The sequence below is a fragment of the Stomoxys calcitrans genome, chromosome 2 (assembly GCF_963082655.1).
Source record: "Stomoxys calcitrans chromosome 2, idStoCalc2.1, whole genome shotgun sequence".
Classification (NCBI taxonomy): domain Eukaryota; kingdom Metazoa; phylum Arthropoda; class Insecta; order Diptera; family Muscidae; genus Stomoxys; species Stomoxys calcitrans.
This window is the reverse complement of record NC_081553.1, coordinates 58,064,632-58,090,426: the sequence shown is the minus strand read 5'-3', so window position 1 is coordinate 58,090,426 and position 25,795 is coordinate 58,064,632. Positions and strand designations below refer to the sequence as shown.

The window sequence follows — 25,795 nt, the reverse complement described above, 5'->3', positions numbered from 1 at the left end:
ACACACGACGAGTGTGGTTGGCAAAATTGTATAGCGGTTAAGGCTAAGTATACTGTTTAGCTGTTCAGGCGGGATGCTGTCAAACTCCACAAAAAAAAAGGCGGCGAAACGCTAGAGAAAAATAGATGAAAAGGGAGTATTCTGTTAATAGTGAAGAAAAAGGCAAAAAGAAATTTTAGTGGCAACGCTCCAGATCATTGTCGCCATCATTTTTGTTTAATTGGTTTCAATGGTTCGTTTTTTCTTGTTATTTAGTTTATTTGCGAAAAAAATAATAAAACCATAAGTGTAGATAAAAAAACGTCTTCTGGAATGAAAATAGAAACAAAACAACTGTCAAATTCCGCTCGCGGAACAGTTAAAAATTCCCGTGATCATCCAGACTATGCTTCCAGAATAGTCGCGAACAATTTTAAATGTTCCGCGAGCGGACTTTGACAGCAAATAAATGTTGTTGTCTCTATACCGAAACACGTTTTATTATCTGCACTTATTGTTTTTCTATTTTTCGCAAATAAATAAAGACAAACGAACCATTGAAACCAATAAAATATACAAGAATGATGCCGACAATGGTTTCAAGTGCTGCCACTTTGATTTATTTTGTCATTTTCCTCACTGTAGACAGAGTACTACATTTCCGCATATTTTTAGCCAAGGTTTTTTTATACATGGAGTTTGACAGCATTCCGTTTGAAAAGCTAAACAGAATACTCAGCTTAAAAGAATACTCAGATCACTTACTGAGGAAAATTTTCGCAAAACATTGTTTCCTTTATTAAAGAAATCCTCAAAAAGCGTTTTTTGCAAATAAAAAGACATACAGGCAATATCCCCATAACATATTTAACCACTAGCTTTATCACAAAAAATAAAAGTGGAAGAGCTATGTTTGCCAACAATTGTTATTTATTTAAAAGACAATGAACGAATATGCAACCAAATTCCTTTTATCATGTTGGCCCATTCCTTTTATCATGTTGGCCCAAGTTGAAAAACGTTTCGTTCGTCAGTGATGAACTTCATACCGCAAATGAAAAAGTTTTCACGGATCTTTTTCACTATTTTGAAGTTTCACTGTAAAAACTGAACTTAATACCCAAATTAAAAATAAAAAAAACATAGCAAGGTGTACTTAAGGTGCCATCACATTACATATTTATGTACCCATCGTACAATTCCGTTATTGGCACATGCCGTTAGCTCAAATGTCAGTTTGTTTTTAGCATAACACTAGAGTTAGGTAAATCCGGATGGAATAGTCCATTGGTTAGGACCTGCAGGAACTTGTTCCATCTCTTCACTTCTTCTAGTTCCACAGTTCCTTTTTTTTTGCATGTACACTTTTCGTTTGCTCCCTTTTGTTAATTTGTAGACCAGCTGATTGACATGCCATATTTTTCAGCTTCATACAACAACTAAATGGACAACTTTTTTAATGAACAACGTTGTGATTTAGGTGCAAGGATAATAAAACATTTCTAGCAACCAAATTAAATGAATGAATGTGGTGGGACAAATATAGAAGCGTGGTGGCATCCACATACTTTTTTTATTGTCAGAAAACCTAAATTTTTTCTGATGCGCTTCGATTCATTTTTCTTCAACATCTAGACTTCATACTTGTTTATAAAAAAACACAAAAAATTAATTAATTTAATGTACAATTAAAAATTCTCATTTTAAGCTTCCAAACAAAATTCAAAGCTCTTTTTTGTCTTGTATAAAGGAATTAAAAAAGGGGATCGCAAAAAAGGAACTAGTTCCTTTTGTGAAACCGAACTAAAAGGACCGACCACAAAAAGGAACTTAAGTGTCCACCTCTACATAACACTTTGCTTTGCAGTCCTTTTTTTAAAGGTTTCATCGCATCTTTTCACCATTATGATAATATTTTGTAACTCATGTTTTAAATATCGGCTAAAGTAAGACATCATACCTATTAGAGATTTAAAATTCAATTACAGCTGTGTTAACAAGCATTTAACATTTGGACTACCTTCTAGTAATGTACTCTGTGCTGTACTATCGTCAATACCTTATAGATCTACCTTGACTATACAGATGCTGTTGTTAACTCCCGTTAGCTGAGTCGATAATGCAGTAATAATATAATAATAAGGACATTTAGTATTTTGGTAACACAAAGACATATTTTTGGAAAAAAAATTCTTTTCATTTTACTTAAAGCTACATGTAAAGATCCTCTCATTTACCACATATTGCATGCTGCTGCTGCGAATAAATTTATAATTATTAAATATAAAAAATTTTTTATATGCATATATTTCAAGAATTTTCTCACACTCGATTGTAAATCCATTTTGGGTCATTTCTTAATTATGTGACAATCGCATTCCTACTGTCATTACTAAAATCTCTATGGGAGGTGGTATTGGGATGCATATGAAAAAAAAATCACAAACATTTATCCGTTGAAAACAGCATGAAAAAGATATTATGGCTGCATGTCACCAAATTTGTTTTGAGATCCCCTGGAGTGCAGGAAAAAAACTGATTAAAGAAAAATATCTTGGTAGAACAAAGGAGGTTTAGTTTAGCTAAAATTGGGTAGAAAGTTAGCTCACTAGCATTTTGATATATTACAGAACTTTTTGCAAAGTAATAGGTTATTGACCTATAGATTATTAAATATATTTTTCTCTTAAAAAGCGGGTCGATCGTGCAAACGACCAGGAGAATGCTAATAGAAAGCATATTTTTATGAACTCAGGGTGAGAAATTGCCATTCCAACAGACCTAGGATGCAGATAATTGTCACCTAATCAAAAATATTATTAAGATTTGGTGATTGGTAGAGTTCCCTATAAAAAGTGCAACAAATGGTCGGATGTTAGAAGTCTGTTAGGCACTTAGTCAAAGATATAGAAAGATTTTCTTTAGTCAAGTTATGGCACAAAATCAAATTCTAAGATTTTTCGGAATAGTCGTATGTCTATCAGACGCTTAATTAGCACTGCGCAAAAAATATTTCCTAGCCTTTATAGTACGAATACACACATTATACCAATTCCAATCAAAAATATGTATGTACTCGTATACTACCAAACAAAACTCCACTGTGATATCAGTATATGCAATTTATGGTAATTAAATCTTACCAACCCTGAGTCATGCACTTTTGAACACTACACTCACAGTGAATTGTCAGATGGGGCAAAAATCGAGAGAGAGAACACAGAACACGCTGCGAACACAAAGCATAGAAATGAAAAAAAAAATACAAATAAAAGAAGTATCAAGAGAATTTTCTCTCAAAATATAGCAAAATCATTGGGGCTTTTACTGCTGGTATTGCCAAAGAAGAAACTAGTATGAAAGAAATAATGCATAAAAGGGAACCGAAGCAGACAAAGAAGATAATGGAAAGTTGCAGTAAGATATGATTTTTTTTATTTTTCATAGATAATAAAGGAAGAGGAATTTTCACAATACTTGTAGAGAAAGTACTATTTTAAGGTTTAGAGGTTTAGTGTTTTTTTTTTTTCTAAAATATTTGCCATATTTCTTTTTTTTTTGGGAAAGAATTCATTCAGCACTCACATATAGACACACACTTGATTTTTTTATCTGTCGTGATACCTTTTATAAAAAGAAAAACAAATAAAAGAAAAACAGCCACAGTGAAGGAAGTAAAGCAAAAGAAAAAAAAAACAACAAATGACTGGCGTCATTGTATTTGTTATTTTTTGGGGTTTGCTTAACTACACATAACGTTGTATATGTGTGTCTGATTATGGTTGCCATTACTTGAAACACTGGCTGCTGATATCTCACTTTTATGGTGTGTGCTGTTTGTTTGATTGTAGACGGTGTGTGTGGGGTTGGTTGATTGGTTCGTTCGTTACTTGGTGGCAGACTTTTTTCTGCTACTTTTCATTTCGTCTACGTTTATAGTGGAGTTAACAACATCAAATATACATCACACACAGCGGTGGCGACGACTACCAAAGTAGAAAATAACATAACGTCACCAAATAGTCAGGCACATATGCACGCATACCAACAAATGTAAACAAGAAGATAGAAAACAACAACTACACTCGCTGCAGAGTGACACAGAGAGAGAGAGAAAGGGAGCACTATATATATTTTTTTGATATGGTGTGTAGTCAAATGGAAATTTGACAACAGTGCTATACTTGGTTGTGAGGGGCAAAAACGTTAACCAACACTGGTTTTTATTGAACACTTACATTTTTTCGTTAAATTACCACAATGGCTGTTGTTAGATGATGACAAAGTTGAATTAGTTTTATATTAACAAAAATATTCGTCCTTTTAGCAGTTATTTAATCCAGAAAAATCACAGTGGTTTTTATGTTTGTTTTTGTAAAATGTCACAATTTTCTTGTTAAATTTCGTAGTTAAACATCGATGAGTTAATTATCAGTAATCCTTCTTTGTCTAGTTTAAAGCATAAAAATTGCACTCTTTTAGTTTGGGTTATATCCAGTTTAAACCAGAATATTATCACAATAATTTCCAATTTTTTATTTTTGTTTGTTTGATATCCTTTAATTTTTTGTTGCTGCAGTTATCCTTTTATCTCTTTTCCAAACTCTATGTTTCTTTTTGACAAATCTCTTTTTTGCGTTTTTATTTGTGAATCACCTCCACACAGGCACACACACACTTGACGTTTTTCTTTGTGTCTCAGCCAAAAAAAAATCGTTTAGATCACAATTTGGTTTTAATTTTTTTAATATATAAAGATGTTGCTTGCTTTCTTGTCACAAGGATTTTGATGGATTTTTTTTTTATTTTTCAAAAAATGGAAAATTTTTCACTTGTTAAATTTTTTCTTGTTTTTTTCGAAAACACAATTTTATTGGAGGATTTTTTCCAGTAATTTTTTTGTGGATTTTTTCTTTGTATTTAATTATTGACCACAATTTCCTTGAAAATATATTTTTGTTGATTATTTATGCACTTTATATATTTCTTCCTCTTTTGTTTCCTTATTCACATGAAAATACACCCATGTAGGAAAAATTTAATTTTTTTATTTCACTTTTTGCTATTTTTTATTCTCTCACACTGTAGTAGGTAGGTTTTGCCAAAGCAAGTAATATAACGTGGATTTGATCCTCCAATATGTGAATCCAAGCACTGTTTACGACTAAATGCGAGCGAGATTTCATACGAAATGTTGTTGGCTGACTTCATGTATTACTGAAAAAATTAAAAAACCCAACTTCACCACACGACATAAGTGGTGAGAAACAGAGTACACAACAACAATGGCAATCATTGAAAGTTGTCAGGGCAGGGCTGGGCAGAGAAGAGGAGAGTGGGAAGGTAGCTAACAAACAGCAACAGCAGTCATTTATTATAATCGCCCTCGTCATAGTACAAAGAAACCATAAAATTCAACACACCATACCATACAGCACAAACGATAGACAGACTGAATGGTGTCTGTATGTGTGTCTGTGCAAGTGAGTGAGTGAGTAGTAATAAGGAAGAGTAGTGGATTTAGTTTTTCTTTCATGCTCTTTTATTTTGTTAGGTGGTGGCCATAGTCAGACCAGCTTTACCAGCAGTTCACCTTTGATCAAAGTATAGTCTTGTGTATGGGGGTTTTTCATAATGCTTTTGTTTTTCATATTTTTTTCTTTTTGATTCTGCTTCCAAAACCTTATTTGCCAGAGTGGTGGAAAATGTCTAGATTCATATTGCATATTGAGTTAAAAGTACTCATCTATTGAGTTTTTTGCTATGGCGATTTGAATTCATTGTCTTTACTTTGCTTGTGGGAAGTCTTCTCTTGGCATGCTACACTTGACGGAGTGTACATTTTGATTATGGTGAAAGTTTGGCATTTTATTACATTATGATGGTGCTTCGCATCAGTGGTAGTATTAGTAGTTGTGTGTATTGCAAATAGTTGTGTATAATCTCATACGTTTACATGTTTTAGAAGATATTGCGTATGTACATCATAAGTTTGTAGGATTCCCTTAAGATCATTCATACAAAGATCTATAAAAATAAAATTTGGAGGAATACAAAGAAAAGAGTTTAGAAAAGCTTTCCCAAAGGGACAATGATCATCCTATTTAATTCATTGAAGATTAAAAGTTGAGTAGAATAAGCATCACAATCTCTGTCCAACAAGACATAATGGGAGGAGGAGTGAGAATCAGAATGGTAGTTATTAGTTAGAGCACTGCTCACAACGCGGAAATGGGCGCAACTCGACAGAGCAGCCACACCATATACCGAAAGAATTTTAAAAGAAAGATTCATACTTATATTCCAATTCTAAAGCTTAAAAATAACAAGAACGGAACATTTTTGTGGCAAACTTGACTGCGTACTTAATCTATTCCTCCTGTAAATACTCTAATCCTCAAACTAGGAATAAGAAATGAGCGAGCACGATATATTACGGTCTACGAATTATTCGGAGACTTATTGCGGTAGGACTGAATTGGAGGATCATTTTACTGTAAGTAAATGAAACAATGATGCCTTAATTAGTAAGACAACCCTACAGGGAAATATAAAGACATCAAAATTTAGGGCTCATGCACGGAACATGACCATAGTCCAAAATTATATGCAGCTGGAAATACCAAAATGGGAGCATTTTTACAGCAAACTTAACGGTGTATTTGGTTTTATTCCAGACAGTTTTACTTTCAGGCAGAGAACAGTTAATGAGCGAGTACGATTTGCAATAGTCTAAGAATCATATGCGCCTATGGAAGTAGCTGAAAATATCGACAACTGAAAGATAAATGTAGAAGAAATTGAATGACCCATCTCTCCATTCGAAACTGAATGTGTGCGAGTCGCAATAAAGAAAACAGTACCGTGACAAAACATTAATCTTTACCATAAGTGAGCAAAAATTGAAAAAGTTAATAATTCTACGTACTAAGGCACCCAAAGTTTTAAAGAAATAGAAACAATTTAATGAAAGATAAACCAACTTCCGTTGTATGGATCTGAATCATGGTCTGCTTTAAAGACCATATCCAAAAACCTAGCTATAAAACTTTAATAAGCTTTTCCAAAAGACGATTCATCATTCATTGCAACGGATCATCATAGAGAAAAAAAATTTAAATGGGTTGTAAGCCCTCCTATAATTTCAGCCAAATGACAGTGGACTGAAACATGCAAGGAATCCACAGGACGGCGGAAAAAATAATGGCGAAGAAGTCTACAAAAAAGATAAAATAGCATGATCCAAAGCAATCATGGAATCAGAACAAGGCATTAAGAGGAAATTGTGAACAATTATGCGCCCATGATTCGGCGGCAAGCGATAAATAAGATAGTTAGGTAATATCAGAGAGAGAGAGAGAGAGAGAGAAAGGGAGAGAGAGAGAATTAGACAGGAATCAAAAATACATACGGATATAGTAAGTAAATGAACTACGTTCAAATTTTACGAGAAATAGGTACGCACTGTAAACTTGAACTGCTTATAAATTGAAGAACATTTAAAGCAAATTGTTTCCTAAATAACTGAGTAAAATCCATCAAATCTAATGAATTACAGCAAATGTTTCATTACAAAAGGGAGCGGAACAATTAAGAAGAAATTATTCATCGACTGTAACAAACCATAAGGTACTCCGCGGGTTTCTAGACTACCTTAAACCAGCGACTATTAAATCACAACCAATTCAAACTCTTTCTTCAGTCTGAAAAGAAAAAGGAAAAATTTATTGGTTTTGATTTCAATTCAGTCGTCACTGTGTTTGAAATTTAAATGAGCCAAATAACAATAAAAATAAAATAAAAAAACAAAACAAAAACTCATGTTCGGAATTTTTAAATCACATAAAAGAAGACAAGACGTTGTCCACCATAATAAAAAAAATCACCAAAGAATGGGTCATTATCAGAGATGACCTCAATTAAAACAGGAAAACACAAATGTTGTTAAAGAAGAAGAAGAATAACCCAAACATTTTTTTCCCATTAAAAATTGAGTGAGAAAACTGAAAAATGCTAAAATGACAAAGACAAGAGAGCAAAAGAAAATGAAACAAAACAAATAAAAACAAAACTTTACAAAATTACAAAACAACCAACAGTGCACAGCGAGCAAGCGAACGAGTGAGCACACACAACAGCAACATAGACTCTCAATGTTTTTGTATACACATGGAAGCGGCCGAAGGCAAACAAAGTGAACACCATGTGGTTGGTTGGTTACATATCGGAGGTGGTGGTGGCAAAGTGGAGGTATGGAAAACCAGACACAAAAGTAGCAGCTCCAACAATAAAAACAACAATGTAAATGTAGGCGATGCATGCGACGACTAGAGTTGTACCTTCAAAGTCTTTTTTTTTGTACGCCCCATAGCTGTGGATATCCTCCCCATGTATAAAATGCATTACGACAACAACATCGACCAAGACAGAAGAAAAAATATGACCGCTGCAAAAGTCATATACAGTGGTTTTAGAATAAGGAATTCTTCTTGTAATAATTGGGAAAGGTTAATTATATTATATTGATGGAGGCCACTGTTGCGCATAAGTTAGCATATCCGCCTATGACGCTATGACGCTGAACGCCTACGTTCGTGGCGAGTACACCAGAAAAGATTTTGAGTGGTGGTTATGCCCTCGTAATGCTTGCGACTTTTGGAGGTACTATGCTCTTTTAAAACTCGGACTGCGGCACGCCGTTCTGACTAAGCTATAAAAAGGAGGCTCCTTAAGATTGAGCTAAAAACTTGAATCGGGCAGGACTCTACGATATATAAGAAGTTCGCCCCAGCTCCTTAGTGGAATGTTCATGGGCAAATTTGCATTTGCATTGTTAAGGTATTGATAACATTGACTTAAGTTTCCTGAACCTGATGGCGTAAGAAGCTGCAGTAGGTTACGAGTGCATCCTACCCTATCTGGACGATATTATTATCTGCTCCTAAACAATAGTTTACTTATCCAAAAAACTAATAGTGTGTTCGAACTTTCCCGGCCGTTGTCAGGGCAAATAGCTAATCCGACAGCCATGTATTGATTCCCATATTGATCCCGGTTTCGCATTAATCATCTATAGTACTACACTTCGTACATTGAAATATATTCAACGATGCGGAATAGGTTAGGATTTTGTTTTGGCACTGCCCTCCGCCTAAGAGACAGGTCAATCGTGTAGCAGCGTTAAATATCACCTACCCCATTTTTATTTCCGAAATATCAATGAAAATCAACCATCCTAAAAACATAACCCGCCATTATTCTTTAATATTGGGAAATTAAATCCTGAAGACCCTGTGACGGATCGGTCTCGGTGTCAAAAAGTCTGAGACCAAAATGAAACTGTTAACTATGATAGCAAAACCCCAATCTCCTCATTTTGTCTCCTCTTCTGCGTGTTACGTTAAAGAAATTCGTGACAAAATAAGACTTTTTCATCCTCTAAAATGCACTATCGCTACCACTGTTCAATAGTTGAGAGAAAGAAAAACAAAGTACCGTACCATCAGAATATTTTATGCACATAATTTACTGCCACTGCAGCAAAAACGCCAAATACATATCAAAACCAGCAAAACCACATACATTCAGGTATACATATACAAACATACAAGTATAGACGTAGGTCGTTCGGTCGGTCTGTTTGCCCGTCTTATATTGAAATTGAAAATAATTGAAGAAATTACAATAAGTCAACAACAAAGTAAACATCTCATAGTAAGGTAAAGATGGAAACACAAAAAACAAACAATGACAGCACCAAAAGCAACAAAAGTAATGGAACGCCAACTGCTGAGATATGAACACACAAGGCAAAGTGCATAAAATGCAATGCAGTTATAAGACGAAAGCAAAAGAGTGAAGCTACGATTGTTAGTGACCGTCTGTCGGTAGTGGGGGAGGGAAGAAAGTGAGTTTTAATAAGTCACTCACTCATTGGAACTCTCTCTCAAATCAGTGGTAACTTTCCTTTCATTTTTGCAGTGGTGACAATCTATACAAGAGGCAAACACTGAGAGCATTGGAAGTCAAGAAAAGAGAGTGTTATTGCGTTGAAACAAAAAAAAAATATGCGTAGCGTTCATAATGTTAATGGATACAATGACGACGAAGAAATAAAAGCCAAACGTTGCGATGTTGAAATCATATTCATATTGTTGAAAACAAAAGACAAACAAATGTCGCATCGCCACAATAACAACATGTGACTGAATGAGTAAACAAGAACAAAAAGAAAACATAATAGTTAAGACAGTGTACTTATCAGGAAATGAAAAATAACTCTTTGTGCAGAGGAAACACAGAAACATATGTTAATATTTTTTTGCTTTCGACCGATAACAAGCTAGACAACAACAACCCATTTAAAAACCAAACACACACCATATCAATGAAAAAGAGAGCAAAGTGTAAGAGAAAAATGAAAATGAGACATCCAGTAAAATTTTGACAAAAACATCTACGTCAACCTAACACAGTCCCAAACAAATAATCCGCATTCTCCCAAAGGCCTCATCTAAAGTTTAAAGTGCGTTGAATTTTCGTAAACACCTACAAATTTCCTAACTGTACGAATTGATATCACACACTGTATATACCTTGGATGTCGTCGTCGTTCATAGAGAAGATTTATATTCGTTCAGTCCATCAATTGCAACGTACATTGACGCCATGTCGCAGCTATGGAAAAGTGATCAATGCTTCTCTTTTTTTTATTATAAGACGTATATTTAATTTAAATGGGATAGGTACATACAACGACACAAGATTTGCGTTCTAGCAACCAATTGCATATATGTAAAAGGAGTTCAATACAGTTCAACTTCGTCATTTATTTCACCGTCTATTTATGCCAATGAGAGTTTTGAACTAAACCTCCGATGAATAGGTTTTGCCTTCTTCGACATGATTGTTTAACCAAGATGCCCAGATGCCCATTCTCAATTATTATGACATAGGCTAAGCCAGTAATCGGCTTATTTGTTGTCCTTATATTAAGTCAACTCGAATGTATTTAGCATTCATTTCCCTTAAGTGTGGTTACTTTAAGTACAATTTGCTCTAGGAAAGGATACTATATTTAAGTATTTAAGTACACTGATCTTCGGGGAAGATTACTTTAAGTACACTTTCCTTCCTGAACGCAGGTATTCTAAAAGTTACTTAGAATACTTCGGGAAAGGTACTTTTAATACGCTTTTCTTCGGAAAAGGATTGTCTTAGAACATTTTCTACATTTTCTCTACGGAGTGTCCATTTTAGTAAATTTTTCCTTGAAAATAGATTTCCTTGGGAAAGGCTAGTTTTTGAACACTTTCCCTTGGAAAAGGGTAGTTTTAATACACTTTCCATTGGGTAAGAGATTAGCATGTCCGCCTATGACGCTGAATGCCTGGGTTTGAATCCTGACAGGAACATCAGAAAAATTTTCAGCGGTCTCCTTATGCTTGCGACATGTGTGAGTTACTTTTGCATGTAAAAACTTCTTCCCAAAGAGTTGTCGATCTGCGGCACGTCGTTCGGACTCGGCTATAAGAAGAAGGTCCCTTATCATTGAGCTTTGAATTGAATCGGACAGCACTCATTGATTTGTGATAAGTTTGGCCCAATTCCCTTATGGAATGTTTATGGGCAAATTGGCATTTGTATTCTCTTGGGAGTATCTTTAGTACACTTTCCCTTGGGAAAGGGTAGTTTTAGTACACTTTCCCTTGGGAAAGGGTAGTTTTAGTACACTTTCCCTTGGGGAAGGATGGTTTTAGTACATTTTTCCTTGGGAAAGTGTAGTTTTAGTACAGTTCCCTTGGTAAAGAGTAGTTTTAGTAAACTTTTCCTTGGGAAAGTGTAGTTTTAGTACGGTTCCCTTGGTAAAGAGTAGTTTTAGTAAACTTTCCCTTGGAAAAGGGTAATTTGAATACAATTTCCCTTGGGAAAGGGTAGTTTAAGTACACGTTCCCTTGGGAAAAGGTAGTTTTAATAAACTCTCCCTTGGTAAAGGGTAGTTTTTCTACACTTTCCCTTGGAAAAGGATAATTTTAGTACACTTTACCTTGGGAAAGGATAGTTTCAGTAAATTTTTCCTTGGGAAAGTGTAATTTTAGTACAGTTCCCTTGGTAAAGACTAGTTTTACTACACTTTCCCTTGAAAAATTTAGTTTTATTAAACTTTCCCTTGGGAATGGGTAGTTTTAGTACAATTTCCCTTGGGAAAGGGTAATTTGAGTACACTTTCCCTTGGGAAGGGGTGGTTTTAGTATACTTTCCCTTGGGAAAGGGTAGTTTTAGTACACTTTTCATTTGGAAAGTGAAGTTTTAATATTCTGATGTATCGAAGAAACTGACCATTTCTTTGAGTTTATAACTCCTAGATGACGAACGAACGAACGATAACGAATTGTAATCCAAAAAAATGAAAAACCTTCACTATATGACTGCTTTGAACAGAATGTACTGCGCCATCACAAGTGATTTCCATTAAAATTTAACCTACGAAAGCACGACAAATAAAATTTTGAAAGCCGGAGACCCATACAATGCCATGCCTGCCAAAACCAACGCAATATCTAAGACTATATGAGGAGAGAAGCTTAAATAAGTCTGAAACGAAAAAAAACACCCCACAATAGCATCAGCTGCAATGAAATCTCATAACATAGGTAAGGGGAATCAAATCAAAGAGAAGAAATCAACGCGTCGCGCCACTCAAATCAAATGAACTATCGTTAACATTTGCTTTTATTTCTTCTCCTCTACAGTTTCTTCTTATTTTTCATTGCAGCAAAGCAAAGACGTAAAAATAATTCGTGTTGCGAAATAAAAACCCCTTCTCGTTGAGTTTGGGTTGTATAGTCGGCACCGCCACACTTCCACAAAAGAGCCAACCAGCCGAAACAGCAGCAGGTTTTTCTCCGAGACTGATGTGACAAAGAAAACTGCTGCTGTATGCGTCCATGTTAAGCAAGGTGAGGTGGTGAAATGTGGTGAATATGATGCGACACGTTCCATGGCAAAGTTATGTATTCACCCTCAATAATAGCCAAAATAAAAGAGAGAGTTTACCCAGCCGACCATGTAAAATTAAAAGTACTATGGGATTACCCAACAACGTACACACAAACACATCACCACCACACTCAAACTAGTACTTATAAAAATAGCAAAGAAAACAAACGCAAATTAAAGCCCTCAAATCAGCCAAACACGCGCGTAGTAAATACCTACATACATACCTATCCTAAACAGAAACCAAAAGCAAAAACCATTCATTTAAACTTTTATTATTTTTTTTTAATTCTTTCAAAAAGCCAGCTCTCCAACGGACACAAGCATAGTGTAGTGAGGCCAAATAAATTAATGGTTTCTGAAGAAAATACAAAGAAATAAAAAAAAAATACATTCGTGTTCGTTTGGGAGCATACAATCAGCTGTATCAGGGTTGCCACTGTACACATTTTAAAGTTTACATAAAAATAATAAGTCTTTTTGGAATATTTGGTTACGGATAATGTAAGCGTATTGTGGATTTAACATAACATATATAGGTAGATTAAATCATTTTCTTATAATCTATGCTTTTGGCAAAAATTAAAAAAAAATCGAAGAACAGCAACCCAGGTCTGGCATATTCACACTACAGACTCATACTAATATGTGAAACGAACATAAATTGGAGACCAACGAGACTAGTCAGATGCTCTCTTACTTACTTTTCAACAATCAACCGAAAGCTCCAATAGCCCTCACTACACGCAAACAAAATAAATGATTCTTCTTACATTCATACAGATTCGTGTGTTTGTAGAAACGTATCACAAAGAACGACAGACCCAAAGGTAGGCAGTCACTTACAGCCACACGCGCTCGGGTAAACAAACACATGGTAGACGATTAGACTGAGGGGGGTGGTAATACTGAAATATATTAAACTATACGATGTAGAAGCAGCACTTTAGTACAATAGGCATTCACAAAATACACACTCCGCAGTACGCCCCAAACGTCAATAGCAAGCAGTCGGTTGATTAAATGCAGAAAAAGATGAAGTGCTCAATACTTCGCTACTCTGTACCTTACCAAACTGAAATTCCAAAGAAACTTCAGTTGCAAGACGGATCTGGCGCTTTTATACTCGTAGAGTAAAGGTACCAGAATTTTACAGACGCAGTGTGCATATTTTGCTTTTGAGCGTTGCGTTGAAAAAAAATTCAACTCTGCAAACAAATGTCAAAAAGCAACACGCAAAAGTTAAAAAATTTTTAACTTTGACGACTAAACACAGAGTGACGCTGATTTCAGTCGTCAAAGTTTAACACTTTTTTAACTTTTTCGCGTTGCTTTTGTGGAATCTGTTTGTTCAGAGTTGCAGTTTTTCAACGCAACGCTCAAAAATAAAGTTCAACGCGTTCATTCTGTTTCGGCCTTTAGAGTCTAAGCCCGATCAATTTTGTGGAATCTGTTCGCAGTTGCAGTTTTTCAACGCAACGCTCAAAAACAAAGCTCAACGCTCATTCTGTTTCGGCTTTTAGAGTCTAAATCCAATCAAAGAGTCAGCGTCAAGTTATTTTACGTGCATTTTATATGGGAAAGCAAATAACCGCCGCGGCTAGTGTCAGAGTCTAGCGTCATGACACTGAAAGAGAATCTATTCTATTTTGGTATCGTCGGTCTCCATGTTCTCTCCGCTCAGAATATTTAGTTCGTTACGTGACGTTACGTTGCCAACAATTTTCAGAGAACTTTAATAAAAAATATTATAATCTATTTTAAGAACCTGCAGAAAAAAACTTAAAAGCGATAAAATTCCAATACTGTTATACAGTTTAAATCCAGACTCCGCGTCTCTTATTTTGTTTCGCCGCTGGCGGTTTTTTTTTTGACTTTGACTCTTTGGTTGAGCTTAGACTCCTTCAGGGGGCTGTTCGGTTGTTGATTAGAATTCTGTAAATATAATGACTTACTCGTAAGCGATTGATGGAGCGGCAACACTTGTGGGATCAATGGAGCGGCAACACTCAGGATTTGCCAGATAATTGAAATTTAACTATATGAGGTGAAAGCAAGTAGACTACTGAAGTGGTCTTACATCGTCCGACCCATCCATCCAAAACAAGTCAATTTTAAGGTTCAAAGCGTCGTTAACGTTCAAGCGTCTGAAGCGTCGGAGTCTACATATCATGCGAAACCGAAATTCTTTCCACCTGTGAGAATAAATGATACCGCTTTGGAGAGTCCAGCAACTCAAAAGGGGTCGGTAACGGACCAGAGAGCTACCGAGCGATAGGAGGTTCTGCTCTCACAAGGCAGATTGCACTGGATCTTGATGTGTCAAAGTGATGAGCACGCGCAATATAAGAGCAAGACAACGGCGAGGAAAACGAAGGAAGCTTATCAAAGTGATTGCTCTTACCTAGGAAGGCTTGACGGCCTTCCGTCCTCTGCCCAAGGAATACAGGGCAAAGAGTTTCTATTGAGAATTTTGGTTACAAATTTCGTTAACTTTGGGAGTTCTTCACTTTTGCTGGGAGATGCGTCTTGGCGCCTTATATACCAGGTGCGTCCCATCTTGTTGGCAGATTCAACGTCTTTTCCCGAAAAGGGATATCTGAGCTGGAGGTACCCTTCCTGGGACCTTATATTTCGCGGAAAAGGACGTTGCTCTCCTGGGACTGAGGAAGCATGACTTCGGACTGCTGATAAGGGTACTAGCTGGTCACTGGAACATCAGGCCTTTGACATCGCGTCGGATGCAAGAAGAGCAGACTTCTGCAAGGTATGCGATGACAAACAGGAGTTGAGACGGTCGAACAGGCACTTAGTCTTCTTGTCATGTAGTTCTGTAGAATTGGTTGACTGGAAAATAGTCCCACCGGTGAGAATTTCATCCTGGTCCTCCTGGTTCCCTACCTTTTTCGTTTTTGAGCTTAAATTCAGTTTATTGTGGTGTTTCCCCGTCTTTCTTTGTAACTTCTTCAAGGGTGAAGATTTAACATTTTTATGCTCAGGGAAGATTGAGAAGAGTTTCTGACTATTTAGCACTAATCCCAATTTGTGATTTTTAAGATATCCTTATCTATTAGAGAAGTTTCGTTGACGTATACCTTGTTTGAGGACAATGGGTCCTGCATCTTCACAGATGGCTACAATGGGAACGTGAAGTCGGAAAGTGGATTGGGATCTACTGCGATGCACATATTCTCGGCTTACTTATGAGACTGCAAGTCGTATGGTCTTTCAGATAAATAGGAGCAAGCGGGGTCAACTTTCTACAATTCTTTGGTCTTCTGTCGGCGGAGATTGTACGAAATAGGTTAGGTTAGAGGGTGCAGATATTAATCCGACCCATGCCACTATGGACGTACACCTAAGCCAGTAATCGGCTTGTTGTGCGCTCTAAAAACTATAAAGAACCCTCTAAAAAGAAAATTTTAAGTTAGAAATTCCGTGCTACTTACAAAATCCTTAATTGTTTCCAATATCACTCCCCTAAGATGCTTCATGTCTGGTATTGTGTCTCCACCTAAGTGCCGGTACCTATTAGACGCGAAAGCCGGGCAATAACAAAGGAAATGCTCCAACGTCTCATCATCTTCCCCCCATGTCCTTCACATGCTATCACTTGCCGCACCGAGCTCGTAGTCCTATGTGTCCCGTTATGATACCAATAGCTATACTGACCTCCTTCTTGCTACCTTTCAGTGATAGCCTCGTCTTTTCACGATCTGGATCCCCCCATAGGATTTTCGCCGTTCTACCGAACGTTTCGCTGTTCCACAATGTTGCGTGCGCATTCGTCGCATACTCCCTTAACTCGGACTGCGTCGACCCGAAAGGCTCCGGGTTAACCAAGTTTATTGCAGGCAGTCCTCTGGCCTTCACAGCCAAATCCTTTGCCCTTTCATTCCCCCTTACTCCGTTATGGCCCGGCACCCAAACGATGCGGATTTTGGCATCCTCAGAGAAGGCGTCTTGCAGTGTAAGGAAGACTGTTCGTGTCCTTGCCGTATTGGTTGTTATTGCCCTTATGGCAATTTTACTGTCGGTAAAGATGTTCACACTCGGCGTCCTCGCGTTAGCACCACACCACTTCACGGATTCCGTGATTGCCCCGATCTCCGCCTGCAGGACCGTATTATGGTCAGGCAGATCTCAGTCCCTGGGTTCTCAATGTAAACCCTCAGGCCCACTCTGGTCTCTAGCTTTGATCCATCCGTGTTACATGATCTTCCAGATGGCAATACTATGGTTCTGTCAATCCAAGACTATGCCTCTGGCAGCAGTGCCTCGAACTCGACTTCAAGGTTCATCTCAGGTATCCGATCGGAAACCTCTTCCCTTCCTTCCAGGTTTCATATCATCGCCTCGATTATACCGCGATGGTATGAGCTGCTCCCATCCTCCATTCATTCTCCCATCGCCTTAAGTCTCATAAGCGCAGTGGCTGTCTCACACTTAATCTGTATGCCAATGGGTCGGATATCTAGAAAAGTCTCCAGTGCCCTAGTGGGGGTGTTCCTTATCGCTCCGCCTATGCTAAGACAACAAGTTCTCTGAATCTGTTGTATGGTCCTTATGTTGCACTTTTTCTTCATAGCAGTCCACCAAACTATTGAGGCGTAAGTAAGTATTGGTCTAATCACGCTCCCATAGAACCAGTGGATTATCCTCGGAATTAGGCCCCATTTCGAGCCCAACATCTATGAGCCTCTCAATATGCTCCTGAATGTCACACTTCCAATTCAGTTTCCTGTCCAAGATCACGACTGAGTATTTGAACTTGTCAGATATCAAAATCGTCTTATTGAGGGAACGTGGTGCTTTGCCCACCTCGTCTTCCTGGTGAACAGGCATATTTCTGTCTTCTCTGGGTTAACATTGAGACCCCTGGGTCTAGCCCAGTCATATGCCATATGCAAGACCCTTTCGGCCCTTCTGCATAGCTCGTTCGGATACTTACCCCTTAGAAGTATTATAACATCGTCGGAGAAGCAGACGGGTTCAAATCCCTTCTCAGTCAGTATCCGTAATAGGTCATTTATGGTTGTCACCTCCCTGTGCCAATTTCTCCCTTATATTTATGCCATGGGATATACAATTTATCCACCTGTTCCTTAGCATATGGTTTATCCAGTCTCTAAGGACCGGCTCCACCCGGTACTGGTCTAAGGATTGGATCAGTGTGTCGGTCCGCACATTGTTAAAATCTCCCTCGATGTCAATGCATACCACCAGTGTGTACATTTCGGGATCGAAGGATTCTTCTATTTTATGCACAAACTCGTGCAGAGCAGTCTCCACCGACTTTCCCTTGACATACATAGGCATGCTGTTTGTATCTGAGCAGTTCACTAAAGTGCACTAAACTAAACTTGGACTAAAATAAAACAACAAAATTTGAGCACTGAAATAAAACACAGAAAGTTCACAGCCATTGTAGAATGGAAGAACGTCATAAAAATTACAAAAATCGAACTCAACAAAAGTGCCGTTATTTTCCCATCCCAGCTTCCATCCGATTCCTTAAAACTTTTTACGAAAATCTCCTGATACATGAGGAGATTGTAAAAATACGTATTCTCAAACTTTCCAAGTTTAAACCAATACATCGCTATATAAATTCTCTAGCAAAACCTACGTCAGAAAGTTGTGAAAACAGCCTCTTCAAAAATAAAAACAGAAAATGCCAGAAATATCGATACACTATGACTTCGATGAATAACAATAATAAACGACAACAACAAGTATGAGTATGAAGACAGACAAGTGATCGTTCGTGAGTTTTAGATTTGACGTTCGTTTTTTGGCATGTCGTATTTGTTTATTTTTTTATTTTAAAAACATTTTTTTTCATAATAAAAACTAAATAATGCATGGATGATAAACATATGTACCTATCACAATAAATGCGTGTGTGTGTGTGTGTATGCCTCTACATAGGATATGTGTTTGTTTTAAGTCACAAGGTCGTTATCAGTCACTCGTAGGAGCCTGTACGTCAGTACAAACATTCATACATGCTTTTGTTGATGATTTTAGCTTGAGTTTGTTAAAAAATAACAACAAAACCAGACTATTGTCTGAGATATTGAAAGAGACAGAGAAAGAGGGTGAGAGAGGTCGCTGAGCCCCAGAATACGGGAGCTTGCGAGTACAGGCATAAAGTGATTTGAAGATGTTTGCATGTTATTATGTTTGCATGCCTGTGTTTTTTACCACTCATGCAGATGGGGCCACATAAATCTTCACATATGTACGTTCAAACATTTGTATGGATACATTATCTGTCTGGCAACCCTTTTAGCTGTGACAATATTCCGTTGTTTTGTTTTGGATATCTTTCTTCTTTCTACTCTAATTAAATGACAAATGGCGTTAAGATTTTATGACGTCAGTTCCATGGAAAGATGCCATTTATGTGATGGACAATAGGAAAAACTTTATGTTTGACATATGGAGAGCATTTTGTTAATTAATTATTGTAATCAAATGTAGGCTATTTATACCAAGATGCTGTATTGTGCTTTAATAATCTTTACTTGCTCTTTTCCACATTTGGTTGGCCGTTAGACTGTTTGAACCTCTGGTCGAAAAGATATTGAGTGCTTCTTTTCCAATTTCTGGCACCGAGTTAGGTTACGTTGCAAAGAGAGTGCATATGTATATAAATCTGCCCCGTGCCACTATAGACATACACCTAAGCCAGTAATCGGCTTGTTGCGCGCTAAAAACTAAACTGGAAAAACAAAAACTATGCTAGGAATTCCGTGCTACTTACAAAATCCTTAATTGTTTTCCATGCCACTCCCCTAAGTTGGTTCATGTCTGGTATTGTGTCTCCACCTAAGTGCCAGTATCTGTTAAACGCGAAAGCCGGGCAATGACAAAGGAAATGCTCCAACGTCTCATCATCTTCCCCCCATGCCCTAGGCTTGCTATCACGTACGGCACCGATTTTACATAAACGAGCTCGTAGTCCTATGTGTCCCGTTATGATACCAATAGCTATACTGACCTCCTTCTTACTGCCTTTCAGTAATAGCCTTGTCTTCTCACGATCTGGATCCCCCATAGGATTTTCGCCGTTCTACCGATCCTTTCGCTGTTCCACAGGGTTGCATGCGCATTCGTCGCCCACTCCCTTAACTCGGACTGCGTGGACCCGAAAGGCTTTGGGTTAAAAGTTTATTGACGGCACTCCTCTGGCCTTCACCGCCAAATCGTCTGCCCTTTCATTTCTTCTTACGCCCGGCACTCAAACGATGCTGAATTTGCCATCCTCAGAGAAGGCGTTAATCTACTTCTTAGACTGCAAGAAAGTTCGTGACCTTACCGTCCTGGTTGTTATTGCCCTTATGGCAATTTTACTATCCGTAAAGATGTTCACACTCGACGTCCTCGCGTAAGCACCACACAACTTCACCCATTCCGTGATCGCCCCGATCTCCGCCTGCAGAACTGTATTATGGTCAGGCAGTCTAAAACAGATCTCAGTCCCTGGGTTCTCAATGTAAACCCCCAGGCCCACTCTGTCCTCTAGCTTTGATCCATCTTCCAGATGGCAATACTATGGTTCCGTCAATCCAAGACTGTGCCACTGGCAGCAGTGCCTTGCACTCGACTTCAAGGTTCATCTTAGGTATCCGATCGGAAACCTTTTCCCTCCCTTCCAGATTTCCTATCGTCGCCTCGATTATACCGCGATGGTATGAGCTGCTCCCATCCTCAATCCATTCTCCCTGCCTCACACTTAATCTGTATGTCAATGGGTCGGATATCTAGAATAGTCTCCAGTGCCTTAGTGGACGTGGTCTTTATCGCTCCGCCTATGCTAAGACAACAAGTTCTCTGAACCTGCTGTAAGGTCCTTATGTTGCACTTTTTCTCCATTGCAGTCCACCAAACTACTGAGGTGTAAGTCTGGTCTAATCACGCTCCTGTAGAGCCAGTGGAATATCCTCGAATTCAGAACCCATTTCGAGCCTACGGCTCGTCTACAGAGTGGCCAACATCTGTGAGCCTTCTCAGTACGCTCCTGAATATGACACTTCCAATTTCCAATCCAATCACACCTAAGTATTTGACCTTGTCAGATATCGAAATCGTCGTATTGAGGAAACGTGGTGCGTATTAGTCTTATTAGTAACCAAACATCAAAATGAGATATTAAGTACCTGGGGGAACGCCCTACCCACCATAACGGGCATATTGACCGATCTTAGAATTAACTTGGAACTTAAATGAAAGGTATTCGGGTAAAGAATAAGAATCTGATATAAAGCTCAAAGACCAAGTGGCAAGGGGCCCGGCCCACCCCTAAAGGGCGCATTTCATAACCGACTAAAATGGACTGGTACATGTGTCTTCACATGACTGGTACATGTGTCTTCACAGGAGACATGTAATGACCTCCTTTTATAATGCGGCCCGGCAAAACTTTTTAATGAACTTTACTAGTTTCAAAAAAAAACTTCGATAAAAATTATTTTTAGATTTAACAATTGATGCAAATGATTGCATCTCATCATGGCTTTCAGACGACAACCCAGAGAAATTGTTTATTCAAATAAACCAAGAGAACAGATTTATGTCAAATACCATTGAACCCCAAACGCACAAGCGACTGAACAGTCGCTGTACTGATTTAAGAATCAGCATTTATTGACTTTACATTTGTTTGACAGGGAAGGGAAAAATGGAATTGATGCATCATGATTTCATTAAAATGAAATTCGAATATGTAATTGAATGGATCAAATATTCATTTAACCCCTAGAAAAACACTTCATTTTTAGATGAACATTCTATAAACAAGGGGAACTAGAGATTTTTCAGTACAAAAGTAAAAAGATCAGAAATTATTGTTACAGTGTGATTTTTTATAGAAAAAAACTTGGTGAGCTCGGAATACCTATACAGAAATAAGAGAGAACTGAGTGTGAACGCCTCAATTTGTTCACAGGATTAAAAACGAAAATTGTTGAATTAAAATTTTTCAGAATTAGATTTTACAGATTTTTTTAATACATATATTGTAAATAATGTCAATTTTTTACAGAAAATTTTGTTAAAATTTAATTTCCATAAAAAAATGTTACCAATATCCACTGCTGTTTAATTTGATTCAAATCAAAACCATCAACCTTGAGTTGAGCTTGTGGTGAAATTGTTATCGTTCGTTTTGTTCGTCGAATGGCATGAGTGTAGCTCATGCAACTTGTCTGAACTGAATGAAAGCAAACTGAACTGAACTGAACATTCGTTATAGCCTTGTGCATGCCATTATCTTCGTCACATTTAGTTTGTACGCGTCGTTTGGCCTAAGTGGATGTGTGGTGTATGACTAAACTATATCAAAAGTGTGTGTGTGAGAAAGAGAGAGAACACTGAGTGAGGTGAAAAAATTAAAAAAAAAAATAAAACAAACATGGAATTGGGAATAACATCAAGAGAGAAACGTTTCTGGCTACAATTTATCGCTTTATACAAGACAAAACCAGAATTATGGAAAGTCGATAGCGATGTCTATAGAAATAAATCGATGAAACAAGCCGCATACGATGTTTTGGTAGAAAAATGCCAAGAAATAGAGCCATACGCTGACAAAGATTATGTGGTGAGAAAAATAAATTCTCTACGCACTTCGGCCCGCAAAGAATTTCGAAAAGTACAAGAGAGCATAAAATATGCAGAATGTCCAGAGGATGAGTATGTGCCATCATTGTATTATTACCAAAGTATGAAGTTCCTGTACGATCAAGAGGAACAGGGTGATATTGATAATACAAGTGCAGACTCAGAAAGAGAGGAGGAAATGGAACGAAAGCGAAAGGTAAGTTTTGGTAAAGACAGAAATTATTGTTAGTTAATAAACCCTTAAACGACTATCACTAGGCTAATCACCATAGAATAGGGTCATCATCAGTGTTCCGTTAATTTTATATTTTGGAATAGAGAAATAGAGAGCCAAAGAGGGAGAGAGAAAATTTAACATTCTCATAACTCACTAGCTGCACAATTTTTACAGTCTGCAATTAAAATAGGTACAATTTCAAAAAAATCTCAACTTATTTTATTAAAAAAAAAATAAGTTGCAAAAATACCTCACAATTTTTTTTTTTTATTTTTGTCTAGATTCGATTTTCACTGGCAGTTTATTTTACAATTTAATTTACACACATTATTTTAAAAAACTTTTTCAAAATTCGGTTTTGTAGGCAATTTTGATTAAATTCTTATTTACAATATATAGAAAATTTTGTAATAGTCTTATTTCCTGAAGAAATCAATGAAAATTTGATTTTTATAGAAAATTTTATATTCACGAAAAAATTTAGTTAAAACTTTATTTTTCATAGAAAACTTAGTGAAATTTTAATTTTGATAGGAAATTTTGCAAAATCAGAAAATTTTTCAAAATAACATTTTCGTAGAAAATTTTGTAAAAATTCGATCTAAAACAAAAGTTTTATAAAAATTCAGTTTTCAAGGCAATATTGGCAAAATTTGCTTTTTATAGTAAATTTTCTTAGAGTCGATTAAACTTCGATTTTTATAGACAATTTCGTAAAAATTTTATTTTTATGGAAAATTTTGCAAAAAATTTTTATATGAAAGTTTGTTAACTTAAAGAAGTTCTTTAAAATTTGATTTTAATCGAAAAATGTATCAAAATTTAATTTCACAGAAAATTTTTCAAAACTCCATTGTCTAGACAATTAAGATTAAATTTCGATTTTTATAGAAAATTTTGTTTTTATAAAGAGTTCAAAAAAAATTAATTTTTGTTTTCAATCGAAATTTTATTAAAATTAGGTTTTCTAGCCAATTTTTACAAAATTTTTTCTAAATCAATTTTCAAGCAATTTAGATAAAATTTAAATTTTCATACAAAATTTTGTCATATATGTTTTTTTTTGTCAAACTTACAAACAATTTTGTCAAAATTCGAATGAAATTGAAAATTTTGCCAAAATTCGAATTTCATTGAAAATTTGTTCAAAGAAATTTTGTCGAAAATTCATTACAAATTTTGTCAACATTAGAATTTCATTGAAAATTTTGTCAATTTATACAAAATTTTGTCAAATTTCGATTTTCTAATCAACATCGATTAAATTTCAAGTTTCACAGAAAACTTTTTCGATTTTTTAGGAAAAATTGTCAACTTACAAACAAATTTTTCAAAATCTACTATCATGGAAATTTTTTGACAAAATTCGTTTTGATCAAAATTTGATTTTATAGGCAATTTAGTCAAAATTCGATTTCATTAAATTATTGTAGATTAATTCCCTTCGAATAAACGAACGGAAAGTTGACTGCAGTTGACTATAGGATTCTGCACTTTCTTTTTTTTTGATAATCTCTTGAGTCGGACTTCGAATCCTATCTGCTTAATCGAGGATACTAATCTTAACTTTGGAATATATTTAAAATTTCTCGCCAAATTTAAACTTAACCCCTTTTATGTAGATCACATCGAGAACATCAAAGTCCCCAGCGGTGAAGAGGAAAAAACCAAAAGCCCTAGAAGAAGAATTCATGGATCTACCCCTAAAAGGTCCGCCAATATATGAAGATAATTCTCAAATGCTAGCAAATGTTTGGGCTAGTGAGTATAGAATGTTGTCAGAAAGTCAAAAAATATTCGCCAAGAAAGCTATAGACGATGTACTGTTTGAGGCCAAATTGGGAACATTACACCGGAATTCGGTAAAAATTAATGTTAAGTCACCGCCATCATCGTCATCACCATCGTGGGAAACTGCAAATGCCACAAACGTTATATCGAGCCAAACATATCCATATCAAGATCATGAGATTATTGATCAGGCAGCAAATGATGATATAAGTGAGGATTAAAATTGTAAAAATTCCCGCTGTTTCAAAAAGAACGTTCAACTGGATTTTTTAATTTATAGTATTTTTTTGTTGCTTTTATTAAATTCCAAGGTACAATATTATGAAGTCAAATTGTATTTAAGATTTTTTTGACATCGTAGTCAACATTAACGGCGTGTAAAGAGAGATATCTGTCACAGTAATCACTGCTGGCCGATGGGTTGATAACGAACATTTTGAGCTCTGGGAGTCTTTATGATCCGGTAGACCATGCGTAAACAGTGGGCGAAACGCCTTAAGTATTTTAAAATATGCCACACTTTGCAAGGAGTTACAGACATTTTAAGTTAACTTTATGCGAACCTAACTGCAATGGACGGGTAACAAATATTGGAGATTAAAATTTTCCATGAATCTACCATTTTACTTTTAAGCTCTAGAAGAAAGATTATGCACCGACAAAAAGTACCATTTTTATGGTATGCCAGTATGACGCCCTCCGAATCGCTACGGGCTGTCTCCTCAGTTCTCATGTGGACCACCTCCATCAGGAGACAAAGATCCTACCATTGCGAAGACATGACTGTCTCAACAATACCTTTTGGGCTGTTAACGCAAAGACCATCCAAATCATCATCTTGTGGATAGATATCCACCTCCCAGAAACCTTAAGGCACATGATCTAGAGCGTGAGGTTCAGCGCTACAAGAGGACCTCTAGATCAAGCGGCATATCAAGCAGTTCCAGACAACATTCATGCAGACACGGTAGCATATGCGGTAAATGGCTACCGGGTGAATGTAGTCCTTGGAGAACGATCGCCTCCCATTGCACCTGAAGAAATTGACCACCACCGGCAAACCAGAGTAGTTCAGGCTCAATTACGTTCCGGCAGATGCAGCCGCCTCAACTCCTACAGAGCAAGAATTGATGCCGACATGCAAGATGTATGTTCCGATTGTAACCAGGGACCGCACGATAT

General features: G+C 36.7%; 2 protein-coding genes and 1 long non-coding RNA gene across 7 annotated transcripts in view; 1 reads left to right on the top strand and 2 right to left on the bottom strand.

Annotated features, from left to right (window-relative positions):
- The window catches only part of LOC106080666 (AN1-type zinc finger protein 5), a 115,633-nt gene extending 110,470 nt beyond the window's left edge, over nt 1–5,163 (bottom strand). For all 3 annotated transcript variants that reach the window (XM_059362519.1, XM_059362521.1, XM_059362522.1), the window contains exon 1: nt 4,218–5,163. The gene's annotated coding sequence lies outside the window, so the exon portion shown is untranslated. The remainder of the gene's footprint in view (nt 1–4,217) is intronic.
- Nucleotides 2,436–24,950, top strand: LOC106080668 (uncharacterized). Of its 3 annotated transcripts, XM_013242120.2 has the most exons (5): nt 2,436–3,396; nt 12,345–12,632; nt 12,732–12,938; nt 22,271–22,801; nt 24,445–24,950. In XM_013242120.2, exons 4-5 carry the CDS (start codon nt 22,397–22,399, stop codon nt 24,832–24,834), a joined length of 795 nt encoding a protein of 264 aa, XP_013097574.1. In that variant the 5' UTR covers nt 2,436–3,396; nt 12,345–12,632; nt 12,732–12,938; nt 22,271–22,396; the 3' UTR covers nt 24,835–24,950. The 3 variants fall into 3 exon arrangements, with proteins under 3 accessions (XP_013097574.1, XP_013097575.1, XP_013097577.1); XM_013242121.2 differs by lacking the exons at nt 2,436–3,396; nt 12,345–12,632; nt 12,732–12,938 and adding exons at nt 9,721–9,886; nt 9,961–10,385; XM_013242123.2 differs by lacking the exons at nt 2,436–3,396; nt 12,345–12,632; nt 12,732–12,938 and adding an exon at nt 14,004–14,117.
- Nucleotides 13,260–14,043, bottom strand: LOC106080669 (uncharacterized). The gene is made up of 3 exons (XR_001220250.2): nt 13,956–14,043; nt 13,683–13,886; nt 13,260–13,336 (listed from the first exon to the last, which is right to left on the bottom strand). It is a non-coding gene; the product is annotated as an uncharacterized LOC106080669 (long non-coding RNA).
- Nucleotides 24,951–25,795: the final 845 nt, after the last annotated feature.

What these genes read in the sequence shown, in the direction of transcription:
- LOC106080668 (XM_013242120.2), top strand. Translation starts at nt 22,397, where the DNA reads ATGGAATTGGGAATAACATCAAGAGAGAAACGTTTCTGGCTACAATTT. An exon ending in AAATGGAACGAAAGCGAAAG is followed by an intron (nt 22,802 to 24,444) that starts GTAAGTTTTGGT and finishes CCTTTTATGTAG; the next exon opens with ATCACATCGAGAACATCAAA.